Source organism: Oryzias latipes, chromosome 13, assembly GCF_002234675.1.
Source record: "Oryzias latipes chromosome 13, ASM223467v1".
Taxonomy (NCBI): domain Eukaryota; kingdom Metazoa; phylum Chordata; class Actinopteri; order Beloniformes; family Adrianichthyidae; genus Oryzias; species Oryzias latipes.
The window spans coordinates 24,290,156-24,314,126 of record NC_019871.2 but is presented as its reverse complement, the minus strand read 5'-3'; the positions used below and the strand labels follow the sequence as shown (position 1 = coordinate 24,314,126).

The 23,971-nt window shown below is 39.7% G+C and overlaps 1 protein-coding gene across 1 annotated transcript; it reads right to left on the bottom strand.

Moving 5' to 3' along the window:
• Window positions 1–5,017: 5,017 nt before the first annotated feature.
• On the bottom strand, window positions 5,018–23,965 carry serpini1 (serpin family I member 1). Its single transcript, XM_011482849.2, has 9 exons — window positions 23,853–23,965; window positions 14,002–14,279; window positions 13,353–13,583; window positions 13,086–13,280; window positions 9,216–9,420; window positions 7,002–7,099; window positions 5,789–5,875; window positions 5,604–5,693; window positions 5,018–5,281 (listed from the first exon to the last, which is right to left on the bottom strand). Exons 2-9 carry the CDS (start codon window positions 14,267–14,269, stop codon window positions 5,205–5,207), a joined length of 1,251 nt encoding a protein of 416 aa, XP_011481151.1. The 5' UTR covers window positions 14,270–14,279; window positions 23,853–23,965; the 3' UTR covers window positions 5,018–5,204.
• Between the last annotated feature and the right edge of the window lie 6 nt (window positions 23,966–23,971).

Below are 23,971 nucleotides of genomic sequence, written 5' to 3'. Positions count from 1 at the left end.
AAAGATCTAGAATTTTTCTACAAGGTAACAATTTCCCCTTTGTGATAAATAAATCACAATAAAGTTCTATTCTATTCTATTTTTTTACTTTTAAAATCCTCAGTAACACCCATGCCTCTTTATTTTAAACATAATAGACTAAAGGGAGAAAGCCGGACTCACCATCCAAAAACATGCTTCATAAGATCATTGGTTACTCTAAATTGTCTCTAGGTGTGAATGTGAGTGTGCGTGGGTGTGTGATTTGTGCCTTCGCCCACGAGTGACCAGGATAGACTCCGGCGGCCCCGTGACCCCAAAGGGGACAAAATGAGTTTAGATGATGAATGAATGAGATTATAAGGAACAGCCCTTTTTAAGAGCTGAAACGTTTTCATGAAGACATAAAGTGTAAATTGTTTCATGTAAGGGATTTTACCAGATAATCCGAATCCTAGCAATATTTTCTTCTTTTATGATAGAATTAATATTCTTTTTCAGCATAGATAACTTAAATATGTCAACTTTGTTATGCTATCAGCTCAGAATCAGATCTTCCAAATGTGAAAAACTGTATTTAAAGTTTGTGAATTTTTGTGCAGAACAACACTTTCCCTCATCCAAAAAGGCTGTTTTTACCTCCAGACTAATGCAAGTTAGTAATGCACGTACAGATTTGCCCTGCACGAACCCCGAAAATAAATACATTTGTTTCTCTTTCGGCTTTTCCCATCAGGGGTCGCCACAGCGAACGAGTCGGATGGTAAACTTGGCAATGTTTTACGCCGGATGCCCTTCCTGACGCAACCCTTTCAAAGCAACCGGGCTTGGGACCGGCACAGAAGTAGAGAAGGGACCCGAAAATAAATAAATAAATAAATAAAATAAAGTAAACCGTAAACATTTCTAATTTTTGGATTTTATAAAGCGGAACGCATTTGGTTGATAATGTTTTACATTTTTCACAAGGTCATTTTAGTTCTAAATTAAACTTCTAAAATGTTTTCATCTCACAAGAAAAGGTTGTTAAAAAATGAGAACAATAAATTCTACAATTCCTCCCGGTCAACAGTTATTTAGATAATAATAATAATAATAATAATAAATTTTATTTAGAATGCGCTTTACATAATAGTTAAAATCTCAAAGCGCTACAATGGAGGCAGAAATAAAAATGGTTTACAATAAGAACAAAGTCAGACAAAAATAAAAACAACAATGAAAGTACTAAAAAGCATTATTAAAAAGGAAAGTTTTTAGGCCTTTTTTAAATGTGCCAAGGCTTTGTGGGGCTCTGAGGGATTGTGGAAGATTGTACCAGAGTCGAGGGGCAGCAGCCTGAAAGGCTATGTCTCCCATAGTGGTTAGCCTGGTCCTTGGCTGATGAAAGCAGTGTGTGAAATTGGAACGGAGGAGTCGTGAAGTGGCTTGCGGGAAAAGGAGCTCACCTAGGTAGGCAGGGGCAGTTCCATGGACACATTGGTAGGTGAGGAGACAGAGTTTCTATTGAATTCTGGAACGAATGGGTAACCAGTGAAGTGACTGAAGGACAGGAGTGATGTGGTCATATTTGCGTCAGGACCCTAGCAGCGCAGTTTTGGATGTGCTGGAGCTTTTCTAAGTTTGTCTAAGAGAAAAAAAATAGAAAATATTTAGTAAATATAAATGGAAAAACTGAAATGTCTCCTTTTGATGTGTTCTCGGTTGATTTATTGTGTAGAGTGTGTTATTTGAAGCAATCTGCATCATCTTACACCAATTTGCAGAAATATTGCAATCCAATTAACACTTTGTTAACAGTTTCTTTACACTTACTGAGTCAAAAGAAAATACAGTTTAAAAATACTGGCAGGCTGTCCTGCCATGAACCCGGGAAGAAATTCTTTTGGTTTGTGGGAATTTGAATGTGAGCGCATGCGGAAGCTAGCCTGAATTTGTTCCAAGAATCTTTGGCAGGACACTATCAGCACAGGAAAAAAAAAACAAAAAAACAAAAACAAGCTGTAACTGAAAAGACATTTCCTGCCATGCTCCTGTGCTACATGGCTGACATCATCCCAAAACCTTAAAAATTCCCTTTAATAATCCTGTTGTATTAAAGCTGCAATGTCTAAAAAAAAAAGCAAAGATACCTTTAACAAACACACAGAATATATATATTTTAATGGAAAGGCTTTTATGTTGAAAGAATCCATACAGATGGTGTTACTGCTTCTCCTCGTATGTACATTCACAACAGTGCTGCAGATCTTTTTTAGCGCTCCTTTATGCTCCACGTCTATAGCTATGGTAACTTGCCCTAGTTACATCATCCCCCTCTGCTCACCTGTAAAAGTCCCAGATGGAGCTTAATCAACCAGCCAAATATGATAAGGCATAACAATTCATCTGCAGTGAATAAATTCTATGTGTGTGTAAAAATGTCTCAATACTGTCTCGATGAGATGTCTTACTAAGATTTATTCCATGTAGGAAAGGTGTGTGTTTTTCTGCAATAAAATAGTGAGCATATATAATAAGAGTGCGACCGTAAACTGCAATTGCACCAGACGAAAGAAAGAAACTGTGTTTGCAGGAGAAACAGTAACTCCTTTGAGAAAAGAAAAAAAAAAGAGGCTTCGTTTTCACAACAGTAAAGCAGCTGAACAGAAAGGTGCAGTGTGTGGATTTGGAACCTCAGGTCCCTTTTGCTAATTCAAAGCATTTACTAGAGAATATTTACAACTTTCTCTGTGGGCATCTGTATCCAAGAATTTAAAGCTTACAGTATAAAAAAACTGAAACTTATACACACACAAAGGCTATGTTGCCAAAAGTGTTTGTTTACTCTACACACATATGAACTTTCCTGACTTCCATGGTCTTGGGTTGCGCTGACTAATATTAGATGAAAAGGTTTGGATCGCAGTCTTGCTCCATGCCTTTTCATGGACTGTACACCAGAATGAAGTCACGTTGGAACAGGAAGGGACCGTCCCCTATGTGAAGCCTTTTTAACATTAAATCCATACCCTCAACGTCAGACTGTCTAGCTGCCAAACCCAACACTTATCCATCAGATTGCCGGATAATGAAGTAGAAAACTGGACCTTCTAGAGCAGGGCTGCCCAATCCCGGTCCTTGAAATCTACCACCCTGCTTGCTTTCGCTGCTTTCTACTGATTAGCAGACTCAACACCAAAAGAGCCATTTGGGACTATTTGTTCCTCACCAAAACCCAACCTGAGCCCCACAGTCTTACCTACCCTCTAAAAAAATGTATATTTTTGCTAAAAGTGAAATACTTTACTTTGAAAAAGGGCCATATTAATTATTTTTCAAATTAAGCATCCCTTTCACAAGCCTAAAATGTCCTTTTCTCTTGTTATACCTTTCGTTTCCTTGATGTATCTTTATCCTCGTTCTACCACTGCTAACCTGAATATGTGTGGTCAGCTTTTTCCAATCCTAAACAAAGCTTACAGAAGATCGAACATTCTACCTTTCATTCTACAGAAATCTGCTGGTTGTTTGCAGAAAGCCCATTGGTTTAGTGTAATGCCAGCAGTGGTGTATAAAACTTTACACCGCTTATTTTACTGTTATACAAGTACCTCAGTCATAAATGTATACACTCTAACCAAAATTACAGTTTTTCTCAGTCGCTTTAGTACAATTCTCAGATCAGAATGAAATTCTCAAAACTATTTGTTCATTCTTCACGTCATGATGTCACTTGTGCACATCATATAAGCAGTTTCTCACTTCTTTGAACAAGTTGCAATTGCTTTGGTACATCCATGCAAATGATTATGTACAATTCTCTGCTCTTTGCTACATTATCAATTGTTTATGTCATGTTGATCAAAATGTATTATATAGTTCACTGTGCAATAGTCTTACTCCTCAAAACTCCTAGTCATTAGTTCATCGTATAAGTCATTAACGGCAAATTAGTTGACCAAGTTGTCATAATGTGACAAACATATTTCGCTGCATTTCAAGAGAGGATATTCGCTGTGATGTGGATGAGAATTTGTGTCCTAACATACAGGAACGACAAGAGGTGTAGGAAGACCACACCAATTCCTACTGCACTGCCTGGACTGTTGTACAGAATATTGTCCTTTTTTTTCCCTTTGTGTTACTGTTTGCAGTGGGTTTTTTCTATGTTGGTATGACATGATCTGTCAACAAATTACAATATGAACAATAAAAGTGTAAATGTGAATCTTGTCCAGTCTATTGCAATCAAACAAAAAAGGTGTAACTTATATTTTACAATAATTGTCATCAAAACTTTAGCTATAGTTTACATCAGAACCTCCCGCTAAAGTACAGTTATTTTGACAACATGACTAAGTCATTTGACTGTCTTGTTCGTAGACAATGACACAAGGACTTGACATTCTGATGGCACTGACATGTTCAATGACATAAAGACTTAGTTTTCAGAGATGAACTAAAGATTTTGAGCAAGTTACAGGCTTTTGCAAGAAATCCATAGTGTTTTGCTGTTTGTACAAATTGTTATGAGAAATGCACACACATATTTGCAAACTTCAATTCTGATCTGAGAATTGTACTAAAGTGACTGAGAAAAATTGTAAAACTGTACTGATTAAGTGACACTTTTGGAGGGGTTGCAGTCCTCCAAAATTCTGACTGATTTAACACCTGATCCACGTAATCAGCAGAAAGGTGTGCAGGCAGGGTGGTAGACCTTGAGGACTAGATTTGGGCAGAGAAAGCCTCTCCAAAGCTCTAGAGTTCAGGGGTGACATGCTTTGCATATCAGAACACATCGCCTTAATTTGGTGATCACCAATTCCACCAAGCTCTCCAGGCGCCTGCAGACAAAAAGCTCTGCAGGAATCGACTCGGATAGAAAGAATGGCAACCTCTGCTTGCAACGTGGCTCAGAATCTACTGCTCTGTGGGTTAACATCACTTGGTTATATTCTGGCTGATGGTTGATTGTAGAACATTGTCATAGTGGAAATTTCCATGATTTTGTGCACCTGTGAAGTGATTGGAACACCTGAATCAAACACCTGGATGGAGGATCGAACACCTTTGGCAATATATTGTAATTACAAAGATGTTTATATTTAATTCATCATATAATATTTGGTTATATCATCTTGTCAAGAGTATAAAACACAGTTAGAGATGGTGGTAGAGAATAGGTAGCTTTTGTGATGCCAGGATCTAATTGGCTGACAGGGAGCGCCCTGGTCATTGGGTTAAATGGAGTCAAAGTAGCTGTCATAGGGCTCCACGACCTCAGGGGTCATCACTCTGCCCATGAAGAGGACCGAGCCTGGAGAGACATGCACAGACACGTTTACACATTGAAGGTGACACACAGGGTAAGAGGCACAGTCAGGTGAGACACTTAACCCTTGTGCTATCCTAGGCATTCTAGCATTGGGAGTTGGGTCATCTGGAACCACTAGACAGTGGGCTGAACCTTTTTTCTTCAATGATTTGTGATCTTCACTGGTGTCCATGGATTACATGAAATCTTTCCACCTTTATCCACCTTTGTCATGGTAGGGAGAACACGTCAATGTAAGGGTGGGGTCATCTAAGATAGCACAAGGGTTAAATCTGTTTTTTTCCAGGAACCAAAACTGGCTTACCTGTCCTTCTGTTCCTGATGACAAAGAAGAACGGGTGATCGGCCATGACTTGTGGGTATAACACCAAAGTCCTGGTCAGGGCAATCATTCCTGGTCATAGAAAATGCAAAAGACAATTCTGATAAGTTCTCATGAAAAGAGAAAAATCAGAGTTTTATTTTTATTTTTTAGGAAAAGTGAAGCACCTGAGCCAACAGCTCCCTCTGCCCCCTCCTCGGTCACCTCCAGATAAGCTTTCTGCACAGCCTTTCCGATGTACAGGTCCTTCCCATCTGGAAATGAACACTATACTGTCACTTTTTATTTAAAAAAAAACATTTCATTTGAATATTTGGTAGATACAAAGAAATGGCTTTTGGTGTCTTGACAGAAATAGTTGTATTTCTGTCAGACAACTCTTGCAGTAAGAAATATTTATTTCCACATACTTAATATTCACATTCTTTAAGTTGGCATTGACATCTTTCGTTTTGGCATAAGGCTCCGTTCAATTCCATAATATAATTTTCCATAAAACTTTCGGGTAACAAAACCCCCTTAACGGAGCCCACAGGTGGAAGCCGGGGAGGAGGGAGGGGCGACGAATGAGCGCTGAAGGTAAGAAAGAGAATGAACAACTGCGCACCTGGGCTTAAATAGGACGCTGAGCAGGTGAGTTAATTGACTGAACCGCCCTATGAGTAACCTGTAAAACACTGCCGAGTGTGCCTTCCAGAAATTGCGACGTTTTGATTTCCTGCTACAGCGCCATCACAGTAGGTTGAAACATGCTTTCCGCTGTACTACTACAACACGTACTACATCAATCCTCCACATGGGAATTAAAGACCCCCATTACTTCACTCTGTCTGTTATAGCCATGTACAAGATTAGATCTGCCCCAGAGTGAGAGGATTGATTTAAATGGATTAACAAATGTCAGACTGCAAAAGTGCTCCCCAAACCAAACACTGATGTCCTCAACAGGACATTGTTCGGACATATCTGTTTACACAATCTTTTCATAGAGAGAACCATCTTAAATCGGCATTTTTTCTACTTGTAGAGGGTCATTTCACTGAAATAATTCTTGTTAATGTTTAATTTTTTTTTGTACACACTTCTTGCTTTGGATCTTAATTATTCCATTTTATTTTGGTCGCACTGTATTTTCACAGTTCTCAGGTGTCTTTCTCTGGAACTATTTTTAAAGGATGATGTGACAGCTCCGACCTGCCCACACAGTGCCAGTTACCTTGGTTACCTCAGAAGGTACTGAAAGCTACTGCTTGCTGCCAAGAAGAGAATTAAGTGCTGTACAGGTTTTTCTTTTCTATTTATACATGCTTATATTGGTCTATTATCTGGCAAACGTCAAGCGTTCCCACTTGTGTTAGGACCTGTAGGGATCCGTCTCACCTGTCATGGCGGAGAGATCAGCATCAGTGGTGAAAATACTCTTGATTCCCAGCTCCTGCAGAGTGTCCCTCAGATCCATCTTCTGGTCCACCTTAAACCTTAAGGAGGATCGTGTAGTTGAGACAAAGCAAAGATCATGTAGCAGATCACGATTTTCGATCATAACAAACATTTAACTTCGGTGAACTCCGATCAATCAAAGGTCATCACCAACATTAACGTAGACAGCGTTAAGGCATTGCACAGGCAGTCACACGAAAATCTCCTGAAGCTAAATGATGCCACAAATGTTTAAAGTAAAATGCAAAAAAAAATCCAACTAAATTTAGATGTATAGGAATGTGGAAAGCTAAACAACATTTAATCTCTTTTGCTACTTTCCCTACAGTTAACTCAAAAAGGACTGCATCACTGAAAAAGTTGCCTTTTTTATGTTTGAACTAATCTTTTCCTTTCTGTCTTTTAAGAAACCAACTGGGGAAAAAGAGGCCTGTCTCGTAAATGCGTTGCTCCCCCAGCTTGCCAAATGTCCCTGAATCTGAAAGAGCTAATCTCCTAAAAAATGAGCAGTTCATTCTAAAAGCTGGAAGCAAAAATATCTGCTTTTGGACTGATTTAGTGAACTTCCTTCCTCCTGCATGCATTTCTCCATGGAGTGAGCTGCTGGGTGTTTGTGTTCATGATTGAAGATGGGTTGCACCTGGCTGCTGCTGCTGCATGCCAACCCGTCATCAATGAATTATCAGGCCATCTGAAAGCTTTCCGCAAATCTGTCCACATCTACTGCAATAAACCAAAAACCTCTACATCTTTAATTTGCCTCAAAGTTCTTTAACTGCTAGTTCATCTTAAAGTCAGCTTGCACTGCTTTGCTAACTCTGTTTTAGCGTCAAGGATTCATCCGGTCCTGCATTTTCCCTGCATCTCCATCAAAGTCTCCCCGTTTACTGGCTGCTAGGCTACAGACACACTGGACATGCGATGCATGTTCAAGCACGCGCTAAAAGCAGGCCCTTGAACATACATGAAGGCCGTGGTGTTCACAGTGGACAAGCAGGGAGGGGCTTCTTTTTCTACTGACTAGCGCATGTCAGCCACCTACAGTTGGGATCTGGTGAATCTTGCTCCAGGCTTTTTCTTTCAAACGGGAGAGTTTTGAATGCGGAAGCCGTAATCTCGCATTTACGTGTGTTTACATAGAGTTTTCATTAGAAGTGGCCGCATGAACGCGTGTTGCCGGGGCGGTGTGAACTTAGCTTTAGACTAAATGACACACAACTGTCGTTTCTAAAGCACCTCGTGATTAAATTACACAAACTCTCAGCAGACGCAAGGCTAGATTAAGCATGACACTATTTCAAAGCCCGGAAATGTTTGAATGTCTACAGTAAGATCTTGCTAAGAGAGCTTTTTAAAGGATAAACTAAAAGACAGGAAGAAAAAAAAATGAATTATAAACTTTCCAGCGCAGTAACCCCTCTGGAATGAAAACTGCTTCTCATGCAACAGTGCATTTTGGAGAACGTGTAAAGACAGCTCAAACGCTGTGAGGCTGATGCTTTCTACCGTTTTTGGAACAGTCTAAAATTTAAAAGGTTTGGCATATGACCTAAAACGGGCAACCTATAAACAGTAAGCTGTATTTTTGATTGACATGAACATCTCGGGGTGAGTGTGGGGAGGGTTTCTAATGTACCAATTGAGAGACAATTGGTATATTGAGAGAACGTTGTAGTTGCAGGAAGCAAGTTAAATGATCCAAGGTCGGTAACTATGACATGTAGTCCTGCATATGTTGCCTACAATCCTTAAAGAAGAGCAATTTCATTGTACTCAGATTCGTTGCATCGACAATCAAGGCAATTCTGTTCAATAGCTGCTGTGTTTTAAGTGTGATTAGCGGTTTTACGATCAACTTATGGTGCTTGTTAAACAAAAGCACGGGAGACACATTCCTGCCAGAAATATCCAAAAACCTATTTTTGCTTCCATCATCTTAAGTAATGCAAAAAACCAAAAACCGTAACATTTTAGAAGCATTTGAGATGCAGAAACTGACAGTAAATGATCTAATGCAGATAAATCATGCACGGAAGGTTTCTTTTTCTTTTTCTACCAGATAAAGGATATAAGATAAAGTGTATTTCTATTTTTTTCATGGTAAAAATAAAGCATGGGGCAAAGCAGACCACCTGTTTTAATGTGTCCTCCCACCTGGGTAAGTAGATTTCCACCTTCTGTGGCTTGACATTGTTAGCCCATTCCTCCAGCAGAGGAGCCTTGATGATGGGCTCCAGCGAGGCCAGTGGCACCTCCTGGCGTGGCAGCACAATCATCATGGACATGTCCTCTCCTTCATAGGGCATTTCCAAGACTTGGTACACACCACCAGCTTCCTGCGAGCCATCGCTGAACTCACCTGAGAGAGATCACACGCGCACCGCTGCATTAAAAGGTGAGGAGAAACGTGCTCAAATGGGTGAGGATGGGGGTTTTGGTTTATCTATTGATGAACCACTAACCTGGGGCCTCAGTTAAACATCACTTGGTTTAACATTAAAGGATTTGGTTAGAAGTAGAGCAAAAAAAAAAGAATTTACTCTGTGTAAAATCCACATTTTGGTTCTAGGTTTTGGCACGCTATGCTGTCTACAACCTTTAGCTGGATCTTTAACAAGCTTCTGTCTAAACAAATGAAAACATGTAACTACACTTAAACCCCAGATGATCATAAATATTCAATATTTTTCCATCCTTTAATTCTTTACTCATATGAACTGAAACATCGCTTTTTTTTTTTACATTTCTCATCACTGACAGAGGAACACAGTGTGCTCTGTGACTGATTCCTGCCCTTATGCCTCCTCATCCTCACTGCGCTCTGGCGGAGTTCACCAAAAGCTTAACAAGCAAAACTGCCGTTATTTGATGTTTTCGCGCGACAAGATCCATCAGCAACTTGAAAAGAGTTCAATTAAAAAGAAGACTGACAACTGCAGCATCTATTCATGAATGTAATTATATTTTATTCAGGGAGCAACACAAACTCATGAGCTGCAAGAAACAGGAATGATTGAACTATCTGAATCCTTCAGATATTTTATTTCTTCAGATACTTTCTTCACCACTTTGGATGTTTACTTGCATTTCTTTGAGATCTGCAACTACGAATTATTTTGGTTGTTGCCTTACCCATCTGTTTTTTTTTTGGTTTTGATTTTTGTTGAACAGTCAAGAACAACTGACTGTTTTTTGCTGGTAGACAAGAACGTGTTACAGCAGAAAACCTGTCCCTTTTAGATTTATCTTTATGGTGATTTGGAGTTTATTTTTTAGTTTTGTAAAGATTGTGCCTGCATTTTGACTTACAAAACCCCCCAAATGTCTCATGTTTTTCATGCGTTTTGCACCTCCTGTCCCCTTGGTGGCAGCAGCCACGTTTAATAGTTTCTCCTGTCTGCAGGAAGTCCTGCTTTATTTCCTCTTAAAGTTTTCAATGTGCACAAATGTATCCTTGTTAAATGGATTAAAGAGCATGGCTACAACAACATAACTCATTAGCCTTTTTAACTTGGCAACTTTCTGCTGCCAAAAAGGCTTTAAAGTCCCACTCCGATCCACTTTTGATCTGTTGTAAAAGCGTTCCCAGTGGTGGTCGTGATTATGCCGTTTTTTGCCCAAATAAAAAAATGTGTAGTTTGTCTAGGGACACAGTTCATTAGAAATGTATCTCTGGGTTGTAGGCTGGACAGTTGGCACGGAGACACCCCCCCCCCCCCTTCCCCTCCCTGTTGCTGAGAGCATGGGGCAGGGAGCTTGTGGTCCGCCCCCAAGTATTTTCTACATCCCAAATAAGATCTCTTTTACAAACTGCAATTTTTCATCTGTTCCCTATTCACAATTTGAATAAAGAAATACGCAGAAATGCAATTTTGAGCTAAATGTTGTTCATATGTGTCCTCCAACATCAGAAAAATGCCACAAAAAATGCTTAAAACACTATTTTCATCATGCATTGTGGCCAGTTACGATTTTTTTATTTAATACCTCAAGCATTAAACATACATGCAGAAAAAGAGTCATTTAATTGTGTTGATCAATTATATACTAGGTCATTAGTAGTCAATAATAGTCATAGTCGATAATCTGGTTTTACTGGAATTATCAGGATTTATTTGGATTACAACATCGATCCAACTTCTATTCTAACACAAACTCCTTTATGGAAGAGAATGGAGTCACCAATTGACCTGTGAACCATGTTTTTGCGGGAGGTAACCGCAGTGCCAGGAGAAAACCCAAGAAACACCAGGAGAACATGAAAACTCCACACAGAAAAATCTCAACTTGGATTCAAACCCAGCCCTTCTTCATGTAAAGTGCTAACCGATACACCACTGTGCCACCCCCTGTGACCATCCTAATTCATGCAGCTCTGACTGATGTGTTTCGGTGATTAAGACAATGTCAGTTGTAAACTGACCTTTTATTTTTTTTTAAAATGTAAAAAAATATTGTTCGCTGTTTTTACTGCTATATTTTAAGATATAGAAATAATCCATGAAAAGATGAATGAATGACAATGCTTTACCAGAACAAAGAAGACATCTTAAGGATCACACAGCATTGGATTGTTCTGTAATAGCGGCTAATGAAAGATAAGTTAGCAGGAAAAGATGGAGCATTTAGTGGGAACTGTAGCAGCTCCATCAAAAAAGAGCTGATGAAGCTCCACAAGCTGCCTTTTAGCAAAGCATGACTGTGCTTCAGGAATCAGAGAGGAACCCCCCCCCCCAACCCCAACGGACCTGTCCCCGTTTCGCAGTTCTCTACCACAAAGGTCCACACATGCACCGGCTGTGCTCGCCGCACAAACGCACACATGTACACATGTCTCAGTCCTTGATCGCAGGCAGGAATATGAAAGAGTGACCAGGGAAAAACACACATAAGCTGTGTGTTGCAGCTGCAGAACACACACACACACGTAAACAAAGACCGACCGAGCACAGGGGGAATTCATATTGACTTCACAGACGGTGTAGACGTGCAGCGTAACTAACTTTAAAAGTATTTTTGCTATAGGTTTATTGCTAAGTTCACACCAAACTCAATTCAAGCGTTAAATCCGTGTTCTCCATCTTTCATCTGATGTGCGTCAAATGTCATGCTCGTCCAAAAATGTGTTTACAAAATTGACAATGCTGATGCGTGTGGGAGGAGCTATTGTCAAACGCTTTTAGCCTCATCTCTACATGGAAGCAGTGACTGTATATCTGTATCCCATTTACAAAGCATAGAAGTCATGGATGATGCTGTGGAGATGCTGCTTATTTATTATAAAGAGTTCTATAAAAGCATTTGTAACCACGTCTCCATGTCTGGGTTCATTGGATCATTTTGAGATTCTCCCAGTATGGTGAGCTTCACTGTCTACTGCAGGAGCTGCATCTGAATGATGGTCACTTTCAGCGCTACTTCCTTCTTTCTGAGACCCAGTTTGATGACTTGCTGTCAACCGAGGAAGAAAAAAATAAAAAAATAAAATTAGAGAACGTTTTATTATCGTCGTTTTATTATTTCTCCTCCTAAGTTTAGGAGGAGAAACATCAGTTTCTCGTCCATGTTGGTTTTGGACTCCATCCGTTGATCCTGTCATCAACACGCTATGCGCCAAAGCTGAGTCCCTGATTGGTTGACGTCACATCTTTGCCAAAATTTACATATTTGAACTCTGAAAACATCGCACCACAACACTCAAAACAGGCTGCTGCCAGACAGCAGTGCGCGCCCCACCCTCAAAACCTGCCACAGAACCTTCGATCACGTCTGTACATTGACTCAATATTGAAAATGGACTGATGGGTGAATCCTGTTTGGTGGGAAAGTAACTTAATTTAGTTCAAAAAGCTGTTTACAACTTAACTTAACAAAAACCTTTACACAAAGAATTAAAAATAGATTTGAAATGAACACATTAAAAAATGATTAAATCTGAACATTTTGTGTTAAAAGTTAACAAATAAAACCAGAATAACTTTGAGAAGTATTTTCAGATAAAAGAGCCTTCATTCACAGACTGACCGTAGTAGAAATCTCCCTGCTGATACATCATGAGGGTCTGAACTTCAGAGCCGTCATCTCTGCTGAAGGAGAAGGTCCTGGTGTTCTCTGGTCTGAACTGGTTCTTCCAGGAGCCCCGAAAGTAAATGGCGTTCACCAGCGTCAGGCGCGTCACGCTGCTGAAGTCCTCGGCTGACAGCAGAGACCTGATTTTACCTGGAAGGCGAGACTGCTGGTGAGTTTGTTCATTCCCTGCTCTCCTCCCATTTGCCCACCTCTCTGACTCACTCTCTGTGTGGTTTTCCACCCAGCTGTTGATCTGATCGGCAACTGCCGTGGAGTCGCTGAAGTCCACCGTCTCCGCCTCGGCTCGGAAGTATTTCTTCACCAGGTGCAGGAACTCCGGGTTAAAGGAGACGCCTTCCTGCAGGAAGAGGCTGTTTGCGCATCGGATCACGTGGTGGGTGTCGTCATCCAGAAGAGCTGCTGTGAGGTTCTGGAGCAGAGAGAACTCCACGCCTGGAGAACAGCACAACATTCACTGATAACCCTTAAGTAAACAACTGCAACGTTTGCATTTCTTTACTTTTCCAATAAAATATGAAGATTTTTTTTATCTATTTACCATTAGATCAATGTAAACAACACCAACAAAAGTAAGAACAAAAATACATCAGCTAATTCATTAAAATGACATCTGCTTGATGGTCATTTCTTGAATATTGTGTGAAAAAAATTATGAACAAAATAGATTTAAAAATAGTTTTCACACATTTTTAAACAAGAAAAAGGGCAAGAAAAGTGATATGAAGGAAAAATTGGAAGTCTGAGCTACATAGCTCAATGCAGCTATAATCAAGTATCATGCTGCTGTTGTTGTTGCTTCCTTCTTCAGACACTTCTCTCTGATGTTTGCAAATCTATATGTTCTTCCTACCAGGAAGCAGGCTGCTGAATCCCACAGTCTGTCGTATCTCTTCCAGTGAGGCCCCTCTGGCTCCCAGCTCCACCATGCCCAGGGAAAGCGCCACACTCAGAGGCGAAAAAATGATGTTTTCCTGACCCCCCTCCGCCTGCAGTTGGTGGTACAGTCTGAAGGAGAACTCTGATGTAGTGTCCTCTGGAATGTCCGCCGCCCGGCAACCGTAGCCCGGCAACAGGATGGAGAGGAGGAGAAGCGGGGCCAGAACGTCCAACCTCAACATTTTAGAAGAGCTGAAATGTAAAAGAAATATATATATAAAGAGAACAGGGAAAAGATAAAAGTTGGAAAGATGGATAGATGAGGTGGAGGCTTCAGGAAAGTGGATAATGTGAGCGGGGGACGGGCAGGAAAACAGATGGATGAAGAGCAGGCCAAATGAAAGGAAAAGATGTGTAGAGAGAAGAAGAAAATAAGAACAAAGAGGCTAAACAAAAAAGAAAGTGAGAAAGTAGGAATACAGATGAAAAGAACGTTGCATAAAATTATTAATGGTCTTACAGATTCAGTTCTTAAGGATAAAACGGAAGGGCATGACTGCATGTTAACATGAAGGAGTTTCTCATAAACAGCTTTTCAAAAGTTTGTTTCAACCTTTGACCTCTCTGCACCAAGAGAAATGGGTTTTGAGAAGAATCTTCTACACCCTACAAATACTGACTTGGTCATCTCTCAAAATGTTTCAGAAAGTTTCCTTTTGCCATTCAGGCATTCTAATATTAAAAAACAAACAAGAAAGATGATCAAAAAACTGATAATATTTCAAATGTTCTTGTCATTAACTTTTCCTTGTTGTCTATGTGTTAGACGCCTCATTCTTACCTAACAATGAACCTGCAACCCTTCGAAACCTGTGACTGCTGCAACATTGTTATGGGGGAGGGGGGGGATGATAATCATAAAGAAAAGAAAAAACAGTGATATATGATACAAATACAGAGAAAGATGTTGATGAATGAGTAACCCAACACATTTGTTTGTTTTTTGCCACTGCGCTGCTGGCATTAAAGCCTGTAAAATGATCCAATTATCAGTCCCACAGCGCGCTGGAATCTGCTGGCTAATGGGATGTGTGAGATGGCAGGTGACTGTACTGTGGACAACAATGGGCAGCGGCCAGAAAAATCAGCGTGCTGTCATTTTCTCTGTTGTGTGGAGAACAAAATCTCTTCCCACACAGAACGGGCTCAGCTCGGTGCATTTCAGGGGACGTGTCATTTCTAAAAATGATGCATCATTTCCCTTATTGTCAATATGTCCCATGCAAAGGCTTTTTATTAAGATCCATTGCGAGTGTTTTCAATGCCTGGTACAGATTAGTCCTGTGAGCTTCAGACCCCCCCTGGATTAAAAACCCATCAGTGGTTTACAGTGCATTGGTGCTGCACTTGGAATCCACTGCAAATATGTTGCAATCAATAGTATATTTATCTGACCATAAGGCACATTGGGTTATAGGGCAGAATTAAGGAAACAACACAGTCATAAAATATGGTATGACCACACTACCCATAATACCTAGAGGAGTCAAGGGGCAGGTGATTGGTCAGAGCGGCTAATGGGAAGTTTTGCTAGTTAACCACACTGTAACCATACTTCTACTTTTTCCATTCATGAAGTAACAGCACAGTATGTATTATTCTGGCAGGCTGCTGACTACTACGGTACCCATAACACTACAATAATCCATCAAGTGGTGCAGCTTCATAGTTTACCATAGTTGTACTAAAATGTTTTCACAGATTCTTGAGTGCTGTGAACCACGGCAAATTCCAGGTCAGTAAGCACAATCACCACTCATACATATGGTGTTTGTTGTTAGTTTGTTTCAAAAATTAAAGTATTTTGAATACATTTTAGGATCCAAGAAATCCAGTAGTATGTGACTGAAGATCCAATGACTGCAAGCATGCCAGAGAAGAACATTGTCTGCAAAAGCTCCGATTTGATTCAAACCTTAAAGACCCACTTTGATCCTCTTTAGACCTTTTTTCAAGTTATTCCAGTTTTAAATTACAATTTGTTTCTGAGTTGTGGGCTGGACTGAGTAAGCCCGCCTCCCCCTTCCCTTTGCTGTCACTCTAGAGCAGTGTTTTTCAACCTTTTTTGAGCCACGGCACACTTTAACGTTGACAAAAATCCCGCGGCACACCAGCATCCAAAAAAATTGATAAATAAAAAAAAAGAAAAAGCTCAGTCTGTATTGATCTACAGCCGCTCTGCAATCTCACATGCATTTTTGTGATAATTGTTGCAGAAAACGCTGGAAGCTGTGGCTGTTTTTTCTAAAAGTATTTGTGACAGTATATGTAAATGACAGTATATGTATTAAAAATTAAGTCAAAAGATTCAAAAAACTGTTTGATGTGTGTTCGTTGTTTTAAGACGTTAAGAGAAGAGACTCATTGTGCGCTAAGACAGTCACTTTACTGCATCATGGGAGATGTAGTGCCCGTAATCCGCCGACAGCAGAAAGACCAGCGTCTTTGAGCTTCATGGTTTTGTTTACTTGTTCCAGTCTGATACCAGATTCTGTGTAAAGCTACACCGCTAAAGACGAGCTTTAGCTGGTATTTCTGTTGGAACAGAGAGACTTTTTTGCGCTAAATCGAAACAAGGAAGTGAATACTTTAACCACTTCTGATTGGTCAGACTGATGACATGTGATTAAGCCTTCAAGAATGATTGGTGGAGAAAGTTAAAGGGGCGGGACTTTTCCTTACACAGTTATAGCTGCAGCTAAATCGCGGTATCCCGTTATTCTTATCAAAATGTCTTAAATAGAATCATATAAACACAAAGAAAAAATAATTTTATGATATTTCATATTCTTAACTTCTCAGTGTTTTATCAGGGCCTGTTTGGATGAACAAAGAGCTGATTTTCTGGAGATGGTAATTGCTTTTAGATCAGTTAATGAGGGCAATTTCTCACGGCACACTTGACCATCTCCCACGGCACACTAGTGTGCCGCGGCACACTGGTTGAAAAACACTGCTCTAGAGAATAAATTAGATTCATTGATGAATTGGTTGATTGATGGATATGCCTTTATTTTCCTTGCCCACTTGGACAATGACATTTTTAGTAGTGGAAAAAAAAAATCAAACAAAGCAGAAAATAAAAACATGTCAATATGTTATGCATTCTCTTGCTAGCAATTTGAATAAGAAGTACTCAGAAATGCAATTTTATGCTTGATTTTCTTCATACCTGTCCTCTATCGTCAGAAAAATGCCACAAGAACACGTATCAAACACCATTTCATTGGAGTGGGCCTTTTAAGGGTTTTAGTAGAAAAATGAATATGCACATAGTTATGTTGGATATACCAAACATCTTCTTCCACTTTCGGCTTCTCCCATCAGGGGTCGCCACAGCGAACAAGTCGCATGGTAAATTTGGCAATGTTTTACGCCGGATGCCCTTCCTGACGCAACCTTCTCAAACCGGGCTTGGAACCGGCAGAGGTAGAGAAGGGAACAGGGAGCAGCCCGGAGTCGAACCCGGGTTTCACGGATATACCAAACATACCAGATCAAAATGTGGCAAAAAACCTGAACTACTTTTTACAGGTTTTATAAAAGCGGGTGCATCAGTAACCATCTACATGTAGTCAGACATGCCTGGATGTCCTTATATGTCAAGCTGCTGGTCAGATGTGGGATAAAGAGGGAAAGACAACACAGCCAAGAGAAAGAAGAAGGCGCCTTGCAGCCATGTAAACACAGGTAATGTTTCTGACCTTTTTGTGGGAGCTGAACTTTTTAAAGACAGCCAGCCCTGTTTTCTGTAAGAAAAGACCCAGTGAGCAGAGTTCCACATTTCCATGTGTGCAAGCAGGTGTAGACAGACTGCAGCATCATGGCCGGCTGGCTTTTCCTTTGTATTTGTATTTGTGGTGCAACGTCAGCAAGGGGCCGGTTAATAACTATGCGAAAAACCTGAGGTCTGCTCAGAATTCCTCCCAGAATACCTTGCAGGTACCCAAGGAACCCAAAACCCAACTATGAAATGCCCCAAAAGGACAGAACTTGTCAGAAGATCTCCTGTTGTTGAAGTCACGTCATTTTTAATCCTGACAGTTTGATTACTTTAAACTCATTGGCCTCAAAAGGCAGCCTTTCATAGCCTTGATTGCGAAACGCAGCAGATTAGCAGTTGACATTTTGATAGTCAAAACATGATGTCATCCAATGCCGCTACACACAGCTAATCCTTACTGCCATTTAAACTGGACACCTTGAGACGGCCGGCATTAGAAGCCCCCTTCATTTACGCACCAAGAGCAAACTCTTTCATGTTCTATACAGGTGTACAAAAGCAGTGTTACTGTGGCAGCAATGATACTTTGTACCCATCAAAACATACCCCAATACTTTCAGGAAATTACCTCTAAGCTTTTAAAGATAAAATTTCATGACAGAGTTAAATAATGAGTGGAGTAAATTTTATTTTAGACATTTTTATTCAGTGTTCAGCTCGGGGCCCCAGGTGATCGCCTACTTTTGCCTGATGATTATTTTTTGTTTTGCCATTTTTTTCATGAATCGCAAGTCATATTGATCACTAAAATCACACATTGCAGGTTTCCCTCATATCGTGCAGGCGGGTATCTCACGACGAGTCAAAACGCTTTAATCTCTATGGAAAAACAGGCAGATGAAAGAATGCTTCCAGGCCAAAAGCAAACTCCCTCACTGCCCCTCTTACACTCTTGAGCACTTCCTAAAGTTCGAAAAATTCTGTGAAAATGCTACTTCGCCATGGTTTTTTCCCTCTAAGAAAAACCTCCAGGGACTGATGCTCATGATAATATCTGGCCTCGGATGTGTTTTTTTCTTTTTTTGCAAACGGGTGCTCTTACAGAAGGAAGGGAATCTCGGCATGACTGTGAATGCGTTTGACTTACCAGGGGCTTTGCGGCACAGGGATAATGGATTCTGATTATCATTCATGAGTTTTCCCTTAGAAGAACCATAGAGGCCATTCTTAATTTGGATTTGAACTGAGTCAAATATGAAAGGAACACACGCACATCCCTACTGAAGATGATTAAACTTGCATAAAACCTACATTATCGGCCTTAAATCCCTCCTGTCTCTGAGTGCGGTTAAAGCCCTCTGCAGTCGTACTCGTCTTTTGCAAGGATCCGGGTGATGCACGGTGATTAGCAGCACCTTTTTATTTTCATAAGCTTTTAAGTCTTCCCCCATTAAAGACTTCTGTTCACAAGTTATGTTGTAGCAGTGAACAATTTGCAGCTTTCTGTTTGCACGCCAATACAGATACAGTCAAATATATATTTCTATATCAAACTTTAATAGCATTGCAAAACAGGCAAAAAAGGAAGAGGTGAGCCCCTGTGGTGGCTGGAAATTTTTCCAACAGAGCGCAATAAAATGGATGTAATTCTTTCACTTTCTATAAATAAATCAAGCTAACTTACTGTATGCTATATTTATGGAGAGAAATTAGACTCAGTCGGATTTGTGCGTGCGTAATTCTTGATTTGTGCGTAAATTAGGATTTGTGTATGCATATTCTTGCTTTGTGCGAGCGTAAATTAGGATTTGTGATAAATTTGGATTTGTGCGTGATTTGTTACTCACATAATACGTTTTGTGTATAAATTAGAAAAATATAAAATGAAAAAATACAAAATGCAATTTACGTATGCACAAATTAAGATTACAACAGTTTGAAACTACTTACACACACACATCTTTAAAAAACACGCACGAATCCCTTGTTACGCACACACGAAGCCAAAGTTACGCACAGAACTACCGTGAGACTGTTTTCTCGTCTCACAAATTTGTCCGTAAGTGCTGCGTTTAAATACCAAAGGAATGCTCGGTCATTAGAATTTTCGCTATCAGCCTTCCCTTCTAAACGTATCCAGACAATGACTCAATCAATACATGAAGACAGTAAATGTTAGTGTTGAACATAGAGGCTACTTACTTCGGGGCGATGACCACCGAGATGGGCCGCCATTCTTCCCGTGACTCTCTCAGTCTGACTGCCTTTGATTTTTCCGGAAGGAAAAATTTACGCACGCACAAAGCAAGAATATGCATACACAAATCCTAATTTACGCACAAATGAAGAATTGCGCACGCACAAATCCGACTGAGTCTAATTTCTCTCCATATATATTGGTTTAATTTGTTTGATGATTATGTTATTTTCATATTAAAATGTATTAAAATATTGTTGGTGATGGTATCAAGACTCGCAATTTGCGATATTAGTGATCAATATTGCGTTGAGGATATAACTTGCGATACATGAAAAAATAGCAAAACAATTAAATGCATAATTTATATTACACTACAACAGTTTAATTTAAATAAGAGTCAACAGAACTTAAGTTAGACTACAAATGACCTTTGTCTCCCTAATAGGCGAACATCTGACATAAAAGGGTCCATCTGATTGGTCAAATGCATACATTGATTTATTTGATTTGTTAAATACTTCAATGTGCCATAAGATTGGCTGAGGACATTTCAGGTAACCATTTATTGAAATTTGCACTCGCTTTTGCAATATACATATTGCGATGACAATAACTTTGCGATTTATTGAGCTAACCTAACTTAGAGTTTTCATTGGTGACTTACAAAGTATTTCTTGTGGCACACAACTTCCATTTTTTTACAGTTGTATCCAAAAAAAACAAAGAAATGTGGCCATAAAGATACAAATCCAGGGTACATTTTAAGCATTGAAACAAGTGTTTAACGTCTCGGTCAGGATTGAAGTTTGTCCGAAATGAAGAAATAAAAAAAAAATGGAGCAGTAAGCAGTTTAAGCCTCTGTAATAGTCTGAGTTCCATCATTTACTCACAAGTTATTCTTAAAGTTTCTATGCTATCCTTTTTAAACTTTTAAGTGTATTATAAATGGTAAATGGCGTATACTTATATAGCACTTTCTACCTTCTTTCGAAGGCCCAAAGCGCTTTACAGTCACAGTCCCATTCACCCATGCACACACACACATCCACACACACATCCACACACTGATGGCGGCTCCGCTGCCAAACACTGGCGCCAACCTCCCACCAGAGGCAAGGTGGGGTTCAGTGTCTTGCCCAAAGACACTTTGACACATGGGCGTGCAAGGCGGGAATCGAACCTGCAATCTTACGATCATGGGTTGACCGCCCTACCGCTGCACCACGGCCGCCCACTATGTTCATTCCTCAATAAAAACATCCCAAAAGTGGTATTTTGATCCGTTCCCATGTTTCAGAGTATTCTGAGTATATAAAAGCCCCTCCCTATTCACGAAAAACGAGCGGCTTCTCACATTGTGACGTAGATAAGTGAGAACAGCTCCTTCTAGGAAGAGTCTGCACTGCCAGCAGCGCCCCTAGGCTAACACACACGCACACACTTTCTCCACAGACCTAGCAGTGATCAGAAAAACGCTTTCCTTTAATGTGCACAGTATATGAACATCCATCTTTGCATATGTCCGTATGTTGTTTGTTTTCGTGTTGCCGAGGCCGGTTCTAGGATGATGTCATGAAATGGGCGGCACCCACATGGAGCGAAAGCCGATGCCTCAGAGATCGAAGTAGGAAAATGAGCTGCGAAAACAACTCATTTTATGTTAAAAAAAATCTTTCTTTAGTGTGCCAAAGGAATATGCCATCATACATATAAATATAGTTTATTCTGAAAAGTTTAAGTAGAAGCATGATATAGGTCCTTTAAGGTAACGTATTTAATTTCTATTTTAAAACAATCAATCTGACAAAAAAAACGTTAATTTCTTCATTCATCCAGACCTAAAAATTGACTCAAAACTGGCTCTATCACTACTTTTTGAAAATAAATTTAAAAAATAAGTATTTTCCCCTTTCAGACAAAACACAGACACCAGTAGGAAGCAAACTGGAACGCAGGATGGAGCTGAAAGAAAAATGACCATCATGAGGACTTTATAGGAAGCAGGGAAAGAATGGAAGTTGTTAAAGCCAGAGGTCATGCAGAGAAAAGTCACTCTGCTTTTTCTCTGGATAAAATGCTAATTTGCATTTGCCTGCATTGTTTGAAAAAAAAAAACTTTTGTGTACTCACTATATTCCCATTGGAGCTTTCTAAATAAAATGTTTCCTTTTTTCCTGATTAGTACCTCATGGAGGTGCAAATTATCCCAGCAGGCAACAAAACTCCTCCCTTTAGCTGCACAGGGAGGAGCTGCAAAATACAAAACTTCCCATCTTAAAAGAAAAAAATCCCTATTCAGGAAACAAGAAAAAGGTTTCAAATATTCCAGTTCATGGAGGTTTTCATCTTGTGACCTTTGCCATTAAAAGGGCAGTTTTTTATGTTGTATATTTACTTAAAATGAGGAGTTAGCCTTGTTCTTACAATTTAACATAAAAATTCAAAATCAAAAAATGTGCTGATCGGAGGTTTTGCATTTTGGCTATCGAAATATAGAAATGATCCCATTCTAGGAACTATGAACACTTATAAGTTTGTTTGCACTTAGTTTTTTTTAATTCCAGATCCGACTTTTTTCTCCCCAACTGTTGAGTTTTTTTCCTTTTCTTTCTACAACCTTATTTTATGGTTTTCTCCATGATCCTTTTTTAGATATAAAAAAAAGGTGTAATATTGCAGCATTGGAGTAAAATGTGAAAAAAAACAAGTAGCTTGACTGTGGAGCAGGTGAGTAAAAAGGATTTGGTTTGTTCAGAATAAAATATCAGTATTTCATGTGTTAAATATTGGGGCTAAGATTATCCCTTTTAGCATCTCTGCGTTGTGTGAAAAGCTTATTTAGGATCCATACCTGTGCTAATCCCTGTTTTTTTCTTCTTCGGTCAAATCAGTAAAAAATAAAAACGTATCCAGTGCTCAAGTGCATGATCTACTAACTAATTACTGAATGCAATGATTGCCGGTCCCTGGAGAAAGCTCACACACACACACACACACTCACACACTCACACATAAACATGCTCTCAACCTGAAGGCACCAGAAAGAACAAGCTATCAACAGAGATGAAGAGATTTGGCTGCATATGGGATTAATTCATTGGGATTAGGATTTAAAAGGTTGAGCCAACTCTAACAGCAACCATAAACCTAAATGAGGATTTAGGAGATTATCGTTTTGGTGGCAAAGATGAACAGATGAGAAGCAAACTGAGATCATGAGATTTTTTTTAGATAAAATAAATAAATAAATGATATTAAAAAATGTAATTAATATGTGATTCGAAAATGATTTCTTTTAACATACAAACACCTGTTTGAGACATGTCAATAAATCAGAAAAGCATGTTTCATCATGAAAAACTCCTCAACAAATACTAGTCTGTTGGTCTGCAAAGGTGTTTGTCTGGATATCTGAGCACTAAACTCCTGTCATTATGATGTAAGGAAGGTTAAGGATTAAAGCGGCCCGCACATTCCCTTAATGCCTTCATCATGTCAAGGACAGGACTCGGTGAAAAACAACAGAAGCATCATCATCATCATCAATCCCCGATCATCAGAATCCATCGGCGGTGGCTGCTGAGAACACATGGGCTCTGATTAACGTGACTGCTGCTCTGCATCCCCACTTGTTACCCCAATCGCAGCCCACACATGCTGATTACAATATCGTAATCTCTTAATTGTAATTCATTAAAAGCCCTATCACCTACTCACGTTATACCTTCCTAAAATTCAGTTTCTCAGAATTCTACAGGAAAAAATGTATTTTATTTCTCTCTCACTGTATGAATCAAAAGAGACATTCTTAATCATATAAATGTATCAAAGGTTTCTTACTGATGAAGGCGAAAGGTAAAGCTGCACGGATGGATGAAGAAGTGCGGTTTCTCTCTGCTTCTCCCATCCGCAGTTTACTGCTTAATTTACCGCAGGCCACGCCCTCCTCACTGTGATTG